The sequence below is a fragment of the Melanotaenia boesemani genome, chromosome 7 (assembly GCF_017639745.1).
Source record: "Melanotaenia boesemani isolate fMelBoe1 chromosome 7, fMelBoe1.pri, whole genome shotgun sequence".
In the NCBI taxonomy this organism is placed as follows: domain Eukaryota; kingdom Metazoa; phylum Chordata; class Actinopteri; order Atheriniformes; family Melanotaeniidae; genus Melanotaenia; species Melanotaenia boesemani.
In genome coordinates, this window is record NC_055688.1 from 21,908,651 (window position 1) to 21,923,922 (window position 15,272).

The following is a 15,272-nucleotide window of genomic DNA, read 5'->3' on the forward strand; positions in this document are numbered from 1 at the left end:
TGTCAGCTAAATGCATATACTTGGCAGAATACTGGTGAGACGTTGGTATTCTGGGTGCTTTTCAAAGCCTCTGGAGTTTATCTTTACATACTTTAAAATGCAGCTTTAAAGCTTATTTCCGTTTCTTTAATCTTTATTTTTGTAAATTTGCTGGCCTTGAAGTATGGCTCATTTGAAACACGAAAATGAGCTAAAATACAGTCCAGAAAGTAAACGTGACACCTGTACGGAAACTGGAACATGGAGTAAAAATTACACTGATGTTGATCAACACGGCGAGAAAATACTTATCTTACACACGCAAAGGTCAAATAACAAGCAAGATATATGCAAATGGATCAGAATACTGAAGAAGCCAGCAGAAGTACCTGCAGCATGTGAGATTGTGGGTGTTCCCCTGTGTTTTTTGTACACAAGTCAGTTTTATCAAACTAAATAGTTGCATAAAATCTTGCACATGTAGCCATGCTCTGTCATTCCTGCATCTTAGAATTTTCTAATGTAATTTTCAATAACTTACGGGCTGTTATCTGTACCACATAGGGACAATATTGCAGTTGTTTGTTATGTAGTTTGCTTTGGTGAGCTGTTTACACATAGATATTTAAGCCATTTCACACTAATAATTCCTCATAAAATCAATTCAACTTAAAGGAAAAAAAAAAAAATCATACAGTATGTGACTCAGTCTGTCCGCTTGGTCAGAGCTTCACGCCAAATTGCATTGTCTTACAGAAAAAGACATTTATATTTAGTCTGATTCTTATTACATGCAGCAGCCAGTTGACCAATTGGCTGTGTTTTTCAGTTGTTACAGAGTGCATTTGTTAGGTTTTTTTTTTTCTCCATGAGGGCAAGCAGGGTTTCTCAGGCCAACTCAAAATAAATTATGTAGTGGATTAAAGAAATATGATTATTTGTAACAATGTCCTACATTTCTGAATACAATGAAATGTGGATTTAAAGTAACTTTTCATTTTGATTGCATAAGTAGGATCCTGGAATATGCAATGACAGCAGCAGCAAGCACTTTAACAAAAATGATATTTTAAGGGCTATGACAGAGGAGACAAATGGAGCTTATTGATAAGGTTTTACTCTCACCTTATTCCCACACATTGCTACTTTAGGTTCAAGTCCTAGCAATGCAGGGCCAAATATGATTATAGAAGGTCCAAGATTTTTGACCATTGTGATGCACTTTGTATGCCTTTTCCTTTCCACAGGAGGAGGATACTTCCGGATGTTTAACAAGCAGTTACTATTGCACTTCCTCTCCTCTTTGGTGCTTTTATGCATGCAGCTAATTCCAAAAGTAAACAAATGCATGCAATATTGTAGTAAGGACCAATGTAATCATCTCTTGCAAGGGGTTGGTGGAATTTATTTGAGAATAAATGCTGTTTTATAAAGAATAAATAGCTTGACACTGTTGATGTACTTGTCCGATCTGTTTATTTTGTATGGATGGATGCATGAATGCCTAATTTGAACATGTTAAAGACAAAAAAAACACACAAAAAAAAAAAAAAAAAACGTAAAGAAAAACAAAAGGAGAATTCTAGGTCACAATGGAAACACCTTCCAAGGTGGTGGAGAATGAGAGGGCTAAGATCCCGTGGGACTTCTAGATACAAAACAACAAAATGGTGGTGGCCAACCAACCAGACATGGGGATCCTGAATAAGCAGCAAAGGAAAGCCATAGTGATCAATGCAGCCATCCCCAACGATGGAAATATCTGGAGCCTGGAGGGTGAAGGCAACAGTAGTACCAGTGGTCATCAGAACACTGGGGGCCATGTCCCCCACAGTGGAGAAATGGCCCCAACAGATACCTGGTATGTGTATATATGTATATATATATATATATATATATGCGTGTGTATCCTACACCTCGACAGAGGCGGATGCTTTTTTCTTCTCTCCCTCCCCACACTCTGCCCTGCTACTTGTCCTGTCATCTCTGAGCCTTTCTCTGCATTTTTGTTCTGAATCTAGAACCATGGATCTGATCAGCTGGTCTCTCAATGCAATTGACCAAATTTATTCAAACTGCAAAACGGGTGTAGGGGAGCCCGCTTGTCCTGGCGGAACATTCTTGGCTGCATACATGATGGACTCCTGGGGGGTGTGGAAGGTCATGCGTCTGTTGCTTCTTTCTGTTGAGGATGTAGAGCAGAGGTCCCCAACCCTGGTCCTCAAGACCCACTATTCTGCAGGTCTTAGATGGCTAAGACCTGCAGGATAGTGGGCCTTGAGGAGGATATCTACACATTTTGGAGCGGGTGGTTTCCTGGTGTCTGAACAACCAGACTATGGTGCTGCAGGAGCATCCCCATCCATCCATAATAATTAAGAAGGATGAAAATTTCAGGATTTATTAACTAAAAGGTAAAAAGTCAGCAGGATGAATTTAAAGTTTTATGGTAGGAAAGTTAGATAATACTTTTTTAAAAAGAAGAAAAAGAAAAGGAGACACCTCATTTACATGTGCCACCCCTTTCCCAATCTGTGCCTCTGTCTGGCCCCCATCAAAAATTTCCTAGGTCGCCCCTGCCAGGCTGTGCCTGTTGTGTTAAGACCTCCAACTTCCATGTATGGGATGACTGCTCTACCTGCTGAACTAAATCCTACAATTTTTCAGTCATATTGTTGCCATTATTGATGTATCTGTCTTGTATTTCAAGCAACTTTTTGCCCTTTAGCATCTGGCTCTGTGAGGAGCTCATTCTGTAATCTTGTTTCTGGTAATGAGTCAAGGTAATTTAGATAATGTGTACAGCATAATAACAGAATGAATATTTACAGCCATTAGTCACAAGAACATATTACAAGAGCGTTGGAGATTGTGAACATTTTATCTTTCATTATGAATGTAGGTCAGTTTCCAATGTTTGCAACCACATTGCCTTAACTGAGGTCTCAGAAACTGTCATTCTTGTCCAACATCTTCCGCTCCTCGCTTCGTCATCTATGGATATCTGTCTCTCAACCTATCGCCGCCGTCTCTCGGTGTCTGTTTCTCTCACAAGCTGGATGCTGAGAAAAAGAAGGAAAAAAAAAAAAAAAAAAAAAAAAAAAAAAAACCTTTCACAGCAAAACTGGCGTGCCTTGTTTCCTTATATGGTGATCAGCGCCATGGCCCGACCCTCCTCGCGCTTAGAAAGCGAGGCGCGTGCACTGACCGCCGCCGTTCACCGTTCGCTTCCATATTTGGAAGTGAGTTCAACAAAAACGGCTAGAAGGGGAGGAGACAAGATTGACAAAGGTGAGGAGAGATGGCGGCGAATTTCCTTCCACTAAAAAAAATCAACCCAATGTCCGACATAACAACTGTGTAGCCGTTTTGTTTACTAATCTCTTGTCACACCACTTATTGCCATCTTTGGAAAAATACTGAAATGCCATTGTTGTTTACAAAGCTAGTCAAATGCATTGAAGCTATACACATGATTTATGGGAGTGAATGTTGCGATTAAAATAATAAAACTTAAGTATATCTGCTATTAGAGGGCTAAAATCACAATAAACCAAATCGTGGTTATTCTACTCTATCATTTTTTTTTTCAATGAGCACTAGTAAACCAGCTGATAAGTTCATCATATCGTATTTCAGATAGGATTTGTAGGTTAATTTAAATAATAAAATAAAAACACACATTCCCATGATGCTCTACGCTCAGTAGGTTTTTAGTTGGTTTGATTTGTTCACGCTTGCATGCCGTCACATCCCGGGGAAATAAGATCATTATTGTGTAAAAAGGTTGTACGGGAAATAAAATAAAAATATTCTTGAATTCAAGAAAACATTATTCTACTTTGAAACTATTGGTGCACTTCTCTAGCACTAGCAAATTATATAAAATATTGGTTAAAGAAAAGGTTAAACACGGGTTAAAAAGAAGTTAAAACAAAGATAGATAGATAGATAGATAGATAGATAGATAGATAGATAGATAGATAGATAGATAGATAGATGAGAAAAAAATTGAAAAATTATATATATATACATAAATATGTGTGTGTGTGTGTATGTATGTATGTATTAATGTATGTATATGCGTGTGTACAGTAATAAAATAAGTAATAGAATGTTTTCATTTGTGTTTTTGATATGTTATACATTCAGCTACTTGCGTCCCTCCTAGCGACATCACAGATGAGTAAATGTTTGTCTCTAGTAATAATAACAAAAGACAAAAAGAAGATAAAAAAAAAAACGTGGTGGGACTGCCGTGGTTGACACCCAAGCGTACCTCCTCGTGCACTTTGCTCAGACAGGGTTGTGCTTTTAAGCGCGTGTCCGCTGTAAATTCGTTGTGTGAGCCAAACCGACAATTCGTCATCAGTCCATTCAGTTTCTACCAGACGCAGACTTTTTCAGAGCTCCTGCAATGGTAGGTTTGACGTCGTTTTTTCATATGTATATATACACACATTTTAAATATTTCTCAGGTTTGGCTGCATAATATGAATCCAGTCTCGATATATGGGGAGGTGTTAGGTTAAACTGTGTTTTTAGCTGATTATTCGTCGGTTTTAGCAACACGCTTAGCATGCCGGTTGTGTGCCGCAGGAACCGCAGCTAGCGCCAGAGCTAAGTAACGAACAACTCCACTGAACAGCTTCAAATGGAGAAACGGAGCGCAGCAAGTTTTGAATTTGACTAAACTTATATTGAGTGAATATCCCTATAGAGTGGCTGTACGGAGACAATGACAACAGCAGACAAAAACATCAACTATTTAAAACAGCTGGCGCCATTTCGTTTGTCTGCGTGCGTTTCGCCGATATAAAGCAGTTTCCTTATGAGGCCTTGTCTAAGTTAACGTCTGCACCGTTGCCATGACGCTGCTCCAGTGTTTTCACTGCATCGTGTTTCCATTATTTCACCTTTACTCGACAACACTTCCGCTGTGTAACAGTGCAGCGCTGACAGGTGCAGCAGCGCCTTAGGGCTATCTTGCTATCCGTAGCGTTAGCTGAACTAGCCCCGTTAGCGAAAGCGGAGAATGACATCCATTATGGCTGACGCTAGCCGAGATTCCCAGGTTCTTTGTCTATTCACGGCTTCCTCGTCAACAGTATCTTAGAAATTAGTTGACCATGTTTTGCAGATCAGGCAATTTTTTTGCTCTAGTTGTCTGTAAACGGAGACTATCTAGAACTGTAATGAAATAAGGCTTTAGCATTAAATGTGTGAATTGACAGTCTGTTTCAGCGGGTTTTCCTTATATAGGAAGCAAGCGCACACATGTGCGTGTGCTGCATTCATGGCCCCACCCTGAATTTGGTGCAAAGACCATTTTGTCTGAAGCCCATTTTATAATATACTGCTGCTTGATATATGCAGTTTTCCCATTTTTATACATAAGTTTGAACAAAACATTTAACAAAATCGTCACCATTATGTAACATTATTTTGGCGGTGTCGGATCTACTGGCAAGGCTACCGTGCCGTTTAATGTGATTTAATTGTTAATGCGCAAAAGATTTGTGCAGCCATTAACACGCACTGCTTGCCCGTCACATTATCAGATTACCTCACATCACCAAAGGGAAACAATAGCCAAATTTCGCCAATCATTCGCACATAGTTATCCGGTTTGCATTTTTTAGACTTGCAGCATCACACATTAAACTGTGATTGATATATATATATATATATATATATATATATATATATATATATATATATACACACACACATGATGATGTATCAGAGTTTTTATAGTTTCTCATTGCTGAGTCTGCACAGTTCACAACCTGACATCAGTCTGCCTGCTACACGCATTTTCATTTAGTTTGAGTCCAAGTATGTAATTCTAATTATACCTGTGAGTAAAGAAAAAACAGATTTGGACTGAGATTGTTTTGGTGTTATTGAGCTTTCAGTGATGTGAAAGACAACATTAGTCGTTTAGATTAGATAGAGCTTAGGGATGATCACCATGGTGATATTGGCTGTTGCAGCAAACATTAAAAAGACAAGCATTATTGTGGTAAACTAGGCCAAAGGAAAGTGGAGGAGGAGGAAATAGAAAACATTAAAATTGTCATAAAAGTGATTGTGTGCTGAAAAATCACAAAGGGTTAAATGTTTTCCCTTACTCCCTATGGAGGAAGGATGCAGTGGGTACATATATAAAACTCACAGTTATACAGATTTTAAGCACTCAGCAAACATACTTTGTCTGTGCTCCTTTGCAGTTTTGCTCCTTTTCTCTCTTTCCTGCCCAGTTATTCCCCTTTCCTATTTTATTTATTTATTTTTTGTGCTGGTAAATTGTAGACACATTGCTGGTAGGTGGCAGGGTTCTTATCCTGAGACTGCATAATTTTGTGATGGCATAACTTTAAACAGAGTCAGAAAATTTGACTCAGTGCGTTTATGAAGCAGGAGTGACTTCGCAACATCATTAATCTGTTTTTAAACAGAAGCCCCATTGTTGTTGACTGAACCCTTCACTGAAATGCTTAATTCTTGACCACACCCTGACTCACGTGGTCATCTTTATGGCAGAGATGCATGACTGTTACCTCACAACCATTTGCGTAATGTTTTTAACTACTAGCCCAGTTATTGTCTTATAGTGGGGACACATTTTGTCAGGTAAACTCATTTAGTGGCATTCATATTCCAACTGGAATTTGGACAAGAAGAACTTGCCATATTTTCTCTTGGAAGTATCTCCTCAGCCTGACCTTATACATATAAAATAGCTCTGCTGGCTGAATCATCAGTGTTGATTTCATTTGTACCACAACTAGTTTTTAAGTTGATTTCCATAGCTACACCACCATGGCTAACAAATTTTCATGACCACACCTTTTGCCTTCATTTCTCACAAGAAGCATTTCTGCTGTTTGTGAGTCACATGCCACCCTCACAGACTCCTCTTCATTTCACAATGTCTGTATTTAGTTTACTTATGTAGTCATTTCTAGTCCATTCAGCCAGCCATGATGTTCTAAGCTGCAAATTAGCTGCAAATGTGTATTTGATCATTTGTAGAATTGCAGCATCGAGACATAATATTTAGATCCTTTTTTAGATTTTGGTAAATCTCTGCTTTAGTTACATGACAGTGAAAAAGATGTATACATGTGTAACTAGTTCAAATAACTGATACATATATTGATAAACTGTAGATCTTCTGTAACCAGGGAAATTATGATTTTTGTGTTTTAAAACAAGTACTTGGGGCCTGTTTATGTGATTTCAGAATGCTTTAAAAATATGTGAGTGTTGTCAAATCAGCTGCTATGTTTAACTGTAAATGTTTTCAGACTGCATCATTAACACATTATTGTTTCCACAGGCCTCCGGTGTGAAAGTCACAGATGAAGTTATCGCAGTCTTCAATGATATGAAGGTGCGCAAGGCCCAGGCAAACGAGGATGAGAAGAGGAAGAGGAAGAAGGCAATCCTGTTCTGCCTGAGCAAGGATCTCAAGAACATCGTTCTGGATGATGGCAAAGAAATCCTGCAGGGTGACTTGGGAGTCACCGTTCAGGACCCATACCAGCACTTTGTCAAGATGCTGCCCCCAGACGACTGCCGCTATGCTCTGTACGACGCTACATATGAGACCAAAGAAACAAAGAAGGAGGACCTGGTCTTTATCTTCTGGTGAGAATTGTTATCACATAAAAGCTTGATGACATTGAAACGGCATTAGGCTTAAATATTTGTGGGTTCCCCCTCCCCCTGATCTTTTTACAGGGCTCCAGATAGTGCTCCTTTGAAGAGCAAGATGATCTATGCCAGCTCAAAAGATGCTATCAAGAGGAAATTTGAAGGTATTTAGTCGTGTGTTTTACACATGTATTTTTCATAAATGCACCAAAACTCACCCACAGCATACCCAAACTTGAAACTGTATTGTGTCAAATCACTCAGAAACGGTACCATACCCAAAGACTGATCACCGTAGCTCCCTTCGGTTTCTACATTTCATTGTCTTTGAGCTCCTTGTTGCAGTTCTCCAGTCAGCAATTTCTTTTTAGATTAAACATACTCAATTTTATACCAGCATATAAAAATGGACTAGGCAGGTGTTTTTAGTTTAAAAAATGTACGGAACAATTCCTCGTCAAACATCAGACTAGTTCACAAATGTGCTGGAGTATTTAGCCCCTATTTACCAAATGGAGTTGTTGGAGACCAAATGTTTGACTATGTGAATACTAACAGTTTGCCCGCTCAATGTGCATTCTCCCCATTCTCTAACTGGTTTTCTGTAGCATTTCTACCTAATTTAGGACCCCATTAAAATACCCATTTGACTCCTTAGTGTAATAAATCTATGCTCAGGCTGAGTAGGCTTTCATAGGTGTATATATCAAACCATTGTTCACATGCCTTCAGTTGCCAGGTACAGTTTGCGCACTTGGTAAATACATTTTCAATTTTTAGTTTTAAATTAGGCTAGCATCTTTCAGATAAGCTTAATCAATGATGACCTACTGGTTACATTTGTTAATCTGAAAACCTACTGACTCATGATTCTGATTGCTATGTTTCTTTTCAGGTATTAAACATGAGTGGCAGGTGAACGGTTTGGAAGACCTCAGAGATCGGCACACCTTGGCAGAAAAGCTTGGTGGCTCATCAGTTATCAGCCTGGAAGGATCCCCTATATAAATAGTACTCCCCTCCTCTCTCCAGCTTCAGTTGAGGCCATTCAGACACATCTGTTGGGTTTAGATGTTCATTCCAGTTTGGCATGGAGAAGGGCAGAAGCAGAACCAATACCATTTGTGGGACTCTCGGGGAGGGATATCGTGGGTGGGCTCTGGGTCAAATGACAATTTTAAGGAGAGGGGAAAAAAAAAAAAAAAAAAAAACAGGTAAAAATGAAGACTGTCATTCCACTTCATACAACCTAAAGATTATAAATAAACATACAAAGAAAAAAACATTTAAGATACAACTGATGAAGGATGATGATGATAAAATTTAAATGCACACGTTCATTTCTAAGGACAGGGTTTTGTTTTTTCCAGATTCCACTTGAATGATTGCAGAGAAAGGGACAGGCAACATTTTAGTTTCCCAAACACTGAATCCTGACACTTTTTTTTTTTTGCTAAACTTCTAGTTAATTTTTTGTAAGTGTGTGTGTAGTTGAGACTAGATGTAGTATGAACTAATTCACACTTGATTGCACAAGGTGTTACCAAACATCTTCTGGGTGGGGACACGGTTAAAATATATATAATTTTTTTTTGTTTTTTTTCAATTTGTTTGGGATTTTTTTTTGTTGTTTGAACATGCAATTTTCAAAACTTGAGTGAGTCCTTTTCCAGCTCTGGGTCTAAAATTCCATGTAGTAAACATTCCTTGTACTTGTTAAATCCAGAATTTCCATATTCGATTGTAAAGCCTTGGAGCGTTCTGAAGGTCTGGGGACTGACGTGTATATGAAGGAGCAGTGGTCTGAGTTTACCGTTGATTGAAAATTGAATGGTGGATGTTTTGTATCGTCTCCTTATCTCTAATAAAAAGCACTAAACTACTGACTTGTTACCCCACACACCCCAACACTTTTACTCTTAACTATTTCAGATTTGATTTAGTCAAATCTAAATGTTTGTGCATTCCAAACAAAATTGTGTAAATATATATGTACTGGTTTGGTACATAGCTGAACAAGAAATTAATCCTTGTTTAGTAGCAACATGGTATTCATTGTGATCTAAACTCATCAAGCAATATAAAGCCTCATCCAACAAAATTTTGAATTGTAAAGGAGTATAAAACCCTTGTTTTCTTACAGTCCAAGTTTAAATAAATAAAAAAAAAAAAACGATTTTCCCAGAATCAAGATGGAATATTAATTTTGTTTTCAGTAGATAAATGTTCCAAATAAATTTCCAATTTGTTTAAAAGTACAGAGAAACAAATCAATGCTTCAGTTATAATGTATAATTTTAAAGTAACATAATTAGAAGTTGCAACAATTTGTTGTGACCACAGGAGGGCGCCCTAACACTGAAAAAATGACTTCACACATATAAATCTCTTTATTAAAATATGTCAGACATTTCTGCAAAAAAATAGTTAACATTCTGTCATTCCCCTATGAGATAAGTATATTGTCTGCTTAAATGTTGAAAAGCTTAACAGGTCTCTAACATCAGGTTTCTGTCTCAATGCACATTGAAAAGGTGAAAAAATATGCTTTAAAAGTTGTCAAAACACCACAGCATATCCCTAAAGAAATGACAGGAAAGATGAGGATATGTTATTAGTAAGTCATCCATGGCAGGAGAATAATATGCTGACACAAGAAAAATCTGTTTTTCCATCTTTGGGGAAAAAAGTGGCTTAAGTTATAACCAATAAAAACACTGATGGTTCTATTAATCTGTGAGGGTCAAATATGCTGTGATGATCTCACAAGCAGATTTATTTAATAGGCACAGAGGTTACAGGTAGCCAATTAAATACAAAAGGGGAAATAAATCAATGTGGGAAATGGATCCAGAAATTGATCTGTTTTACTGGTGTAGTGAGTCTGCATGGATTTAAGTCAGGTCCTTTCTTCAGAAGTAATATGACATTTCACCCTGTAGTTTCTAAAGTAACTTTGTGCTTTCTTCTATTTTTTATGCTATACTTTTAAAACTTCCTTAATCTTGAACACAGTCTAGTCGATTTCCATGCACCCAGTAACAGATCTGGGCAAACTTCAGAGGAGTGATGCGCACAGCCACATTGTAGTCCCTGTTCTCTCCATCAATCTCCAGCCACTGGTGTCCAGAGAAAATCCCAATAACCTTCCTTTCCCAGCGCTCCAAATTGTTGTCCCACACTCGTCCATAGACTCCAGAGCCACTGGCCCCAGGGCGGGCATCACAGTGCTGGTATATGAGGTCACTTGACTCTTCTTCCACAGGACAAAATCTGTATACCAGCTCCCCAGGCCTATCACTATCAAAACCAGAGAAGTGGATTCGGTTTCCTGCCAGATCATCAGAGGACGGAGTCACTGAGAGGCGCATGAATGGACGGCGGTGAGGCCAACGCAGCTCCAGTAGAGCATAATCAAAGTCCATGCTGATCTCCTGTGGGCCCTGGATCCAGCCCTTTGGCACACGGGTACGTTTCACCCGCACCCAGCGGACTAAAGGCTTCTTAGCAGAATTCAAGCCGGTTTTAGTGCTGTTAGTGGATGGAGGAATCAGGAAGCCCACCCTGAGCTTCCGCGCCCCATTGACATAATCTTTCCCATCATGTACACAGTGAGCAGCTGTAAGGACATGTTGCTGGGACACAAGAACACCGGTGCAACCGGTAGAGATGCGCACCGCTGTGGAGAAAGGGTAATCCAACAGGAAGTTATCACCTTTGATATTAAAACGCCCGTCCGCTCCATAGATCTGCCTCCTCACACGCTTGTGCCTTGACTTCATACCCTGATGTCTCCAGGGAGGCAGATAAGCCGAGTGATATCTATCTCCTTCAAAGTCATCATCGCCCTCCACTTCTACCGTGGTGAGAGTGCGGGAGCCGTCTGCATACAGCGTCTCAAAGGCCAGTTTCTCAGTCAGCTGCTCCCTCACCTCCTCCTGCTCTGCTCTGTGGAAACAGCTAGAGTTACAGTGAGTGGTGAGGTCCAGCTGAGCCTGAGAGCTGAAGCGGGAACGAGCAAGAGGCGTTGGTGCATGGGGAAGCAGTGAGGGAACGTGGATGGGCGGATGGTGAGGAGGGTGGAGGAGAGACATGGTGAGGGGAAGGAGCTGCTGAAGGAGCAGGAGCAGGTGAGTTAGGAGATAAATCTCACGTGGCATCATCATGGAAAACACTGAAAATACAGAGAAAAGAGTAACATACATGAGAAAAACTGTTTAGCAACATTTGCCAAGCAAACAACTCTAGTAGGCTTACAAACACATCAACTGATGCCTCACGGACTCTTTCATAGTTGATTGCTGATTGTAAATCACGTTGCCTGTGCAAATGGGATCAGCTTACAAACTGTAGTGTTGCAATGCAGGCCTGAATTTCATCTGATGTGGCAAGGCAACAATGTGCCTCTTGTTTCTATGTTATAGATTAACAGGAAAATGGGATTTCCGCCTGATGGAATCAAACAAGCGTTTTAATGTCTGTTGGCACAAAAAGTCAGGAACAAATTCCAGTGAAAGGTTTCATTAAATAGGAAACAAAGTGACATAACTAAGCTAAGTGGTATCTGAGGTAGAGGAATGTGTAAAAGTAACAGCTCTCACCAAATACTTTTAAAAGTTCAGATGTAATAAAGTGCTTTCTATCAAACATTTACTACATTACAGCATGCATGGGGCTTTTAGGTCAGAGTAGCAGGGATGAAGAGATACTTGATCCCCTTTAAAGGCTGTGGATCCCCAGGCACTCATGGCACGACTTCAGCAGGTGTGTAGAAAGTAAAAAGCAAGTCGAGGCAGGGCAGCAAAGTATTATTCCTAACAAAAGGTAGGGTGGGGCCTGTCCATACACCTATGAGACACCTGATATAACACAGTAAAGGAGGCTGTTACAACAAAAAGCACATGTAAAAGTACACTTTTCCCTCTGTGTTTGTGTCAGATACATGGCAGCTGCAGCAGACAATTTGGCAGAGGTTAGATGGTAAAATAAAATTTTTATGAAGCTGACACATTGTACAAATTCTTCAATGCAGTATATGCCACAAAGAAGTTACACTATTAATAATTCTCTAGAGAAACAGGTGGAGTCTAAGTGTCAGAAAGGAAGTACCTGTGTTTTCAGAACTAAAAGCTTTAAATAAACATTTTCCTGAAACTACAGAAGCATGACAAAATTATACTGGAAATTGCTGGTCTTTATGATGCCCAAATAATTTGAGAATGAAAATCATATTTAAAGAAGAAAAAAGGTAGAAGTCTCACATGGCATCATCACAGGGGAAAAAAACAAAAACAAAAAACATATTGTATATAAACAGGAGAATAACAAGTAGACAACCAAAAAGCATGGGACTTCATAAGCAAAATAATAAACTGATCTAATCTATGGAGTAACATTAGGCATTGCAGATGTTAGCAGACTTTAACATTTATACCATTGATCAAAAAACGCCAATTTTTCTTCAGCTTTAACCTCTATGTATGAAAAAAGAAAAAAAACATGAATAATGATCTCATAGTTTAACTGTAAATCTCCTCTTCTTTATTCATGCAAGGATCGGTGATTACTGGACAAGTAAATCATTGTAGGGATCCCAAAGTCCAAAAAAGCTAAATATTTCTTGCAAATATCAACTAAACCACCAAATTGACTATACCTTCTCATAAGAGATTTGTTGGTCCGTGTTTACATCCCTGTCGGGTTTTTCATTCCATCAGACGGGTCCTTCAGGATCATTTCTCCAAGTTTCCCTCATTATTTCTGGTGACAGGTAGTTTCTCTCTCTTCTCTTATCTCTGTGCTTATTCACAAGATGGGGGATCTTGCTTGTTCTTTTCTACCGTTTACAGATGAGATGTCAGGTGCGTAGTATATGTCCGGACGTCCACTGTAACCTGTTCAGGTCAGACACAGAGCCACAAATACAACCTCTGTTCAGAAAAGAAGCGTTTTCTCTCCATGCAGCGCTCCTCCCCACGGTCCTAGCGCCCCTCTGGTTCCTGTCTAACCGCCGATTCACCTGCTGAGGCAAAAGTTAACATGAAATAAAAATAATCTTGAAATTAGACCACTGTCGTATTTTTTTGCTTTTTATTGTTCCCAACGTGCAAAAAAAACAAAACAAACAAAAAAAAAAAACGTAGCTTAAAAGGATTTTACTATATTTGCATATAAAATTAATAATGAAAATAATACTTATGGATAAATATGCAAAAATTATGCTAAGCAAAACCACCTCAAACGAATGCTTTGAGCGAAGTGCTAATATCAACATGCTAATTTCTCACAATATCAATGCTAACACATTTAGCAGATATATTGTTTATTTATTCACCATACAGTGTACTATAATTGTAACACTTAAACTGTTTAAACTTCTATTTAAGTTTGGATGGAGCAGTTGTAGCAGCACCAAAGTGAAGCTAAGGCTTATAGGACTCTCATCCCTTTGACAATATGACAAAAAGGGTTGACATGCTAACATATTAAAATGTTTAGAAAGAGTAATGTTTACTAGTTTTGTCATCTTTCTTTAGTATGTTATCATGATGACATTTGCAAACTGGTACTTCATCACACTTGGAACAAAGGCAGAGGTACTATCAAAAAGAATACCATACAATTTAATGGTAAAGCACTAAAGTGATATAAAAAAATATAACATATAATGTCATACTTAGAATAAAATGTTTGCATAATCAAAACAGAATAGATTATGCTTGGAATGTTTCAAATATTCTACAATTAATGGTACTCACATCTCTCTTAGAATAAAATATAAATTGTTAATATAATAAAGTGCAGACAGCTGTGGCCCTACTTTGGGGTTATGATCAAAGCAAGACTGTTACTCACAAGTCTCCTAGAAGACAACAAAGTGAACTATAAAACCCCACACAGTTTATAATCCAAACAAAGTCATATCTTTGGGCAGATACTTTAAAATACTACACATTTAATTTAATTGTTTGTAAAATAACCGATCATGTTAATACTAGTTTAATTTGACCAGATATTTGTTTCCTGATTTAATGGTCATTTATCTTTTTTCTTTTTTCAATTAGAGCACTTTGAACTAACTTTACACACTGAGTGTTATTATTCTGTTGACCCATATTTAAATTGCAACTCTATTCTGACAAAAAAAAAAATACAATTTAATTTAATGAATCACTATGACCATTTCTTAAATGCGAAGTAAAACATTATATGCATTTATGTAACAGGACTTTGGCATCTACTGTTGCTGCCAACAGCTACACCCAAGCAAGAAAAATCTTGTTTTTGGCAAAGCTGCGCTCCATTTATCACAGATGCTAAAGTGAAGACCAACTCCAGAACACTCAGAGATCATATCCTGAAGGCAGGGGACTGTTGGGGCATGCTGGCTGCAGTGTTCACCTCATCCTTTGACCTTGATTTCCAAGAGGTCTTTTAGATCTGTCAACCTGTGGAATTTAGGACACAGCACTGGTGCTTTCATACGGCTTGTTGAAGCTTCACGGGTGCTGAAAACAGAGCTCCCAGTCACAGTAACAGTGCTTTCAGGAATGTTGTGGAATCTCCCAACAAGAACACAAGTCAGGCTTTTGGCACAATGTGGCCACTCTCACCAAAAAGGGAACACTTTC

At 38.6% G+C, this 15,272-nt stretch overlaps 2 protein-coding genes across 2 annotated transcripts; one reads left to right on the forward strand and one right to left on the reverse strand.

Moving 5' to 3' along the window:
* Positions 1 to 4,244: 4,244 nt before the first annotated feature.
* cfl1 (cofilin 1) lies at positions 4,245 to 9,524 on the forward strand. The gene is made up of 4 exons (XM_041990300.1): positions 4,245 to 4,399; positions 7,325 to 7,635; positions 7,729 to 7,805; positions 8,537 to 9,524. Exons 1-4 carry the CDS (start codon positions 4,397 to 4,399, stop codon positions 8,647 to 8,649), a joined length of 504 nt encoding a protein of 167 aa, XP_041846234.1. The 5' UTR covers positions 4,245 to 4,396; the 3' UTR covers positions 8,650 to 9,524.
* Positions 9,525 to 10,429: 905 nt separating this feature from the next.
* On the reverse strand, positions 10,430 to 13,572 carry LOC121643087 (serine protease 23). The gene is made up of 2 exons (XM_041990299.1): positions 13,298 to 13,572; positions 10,430 to 11,815 (listed from the first exon to the last, which is right to left on the reverse strand). Exon 2 carries the CDS (start codon positions 11,805 to 11,807, stop codon positions 10,641 to 10,643), a length of 1,167 nt encoding a protein of 388 aa, XP_041846233.1. The 5' UTR covers positions 11,808 to 11,815; positions 13,298 to 13,572; the 3' UTR covers positions 10,430 to 10,640.
* Positions 13,573 to 15,272: the final 1,700 nt, after the last annotated feature.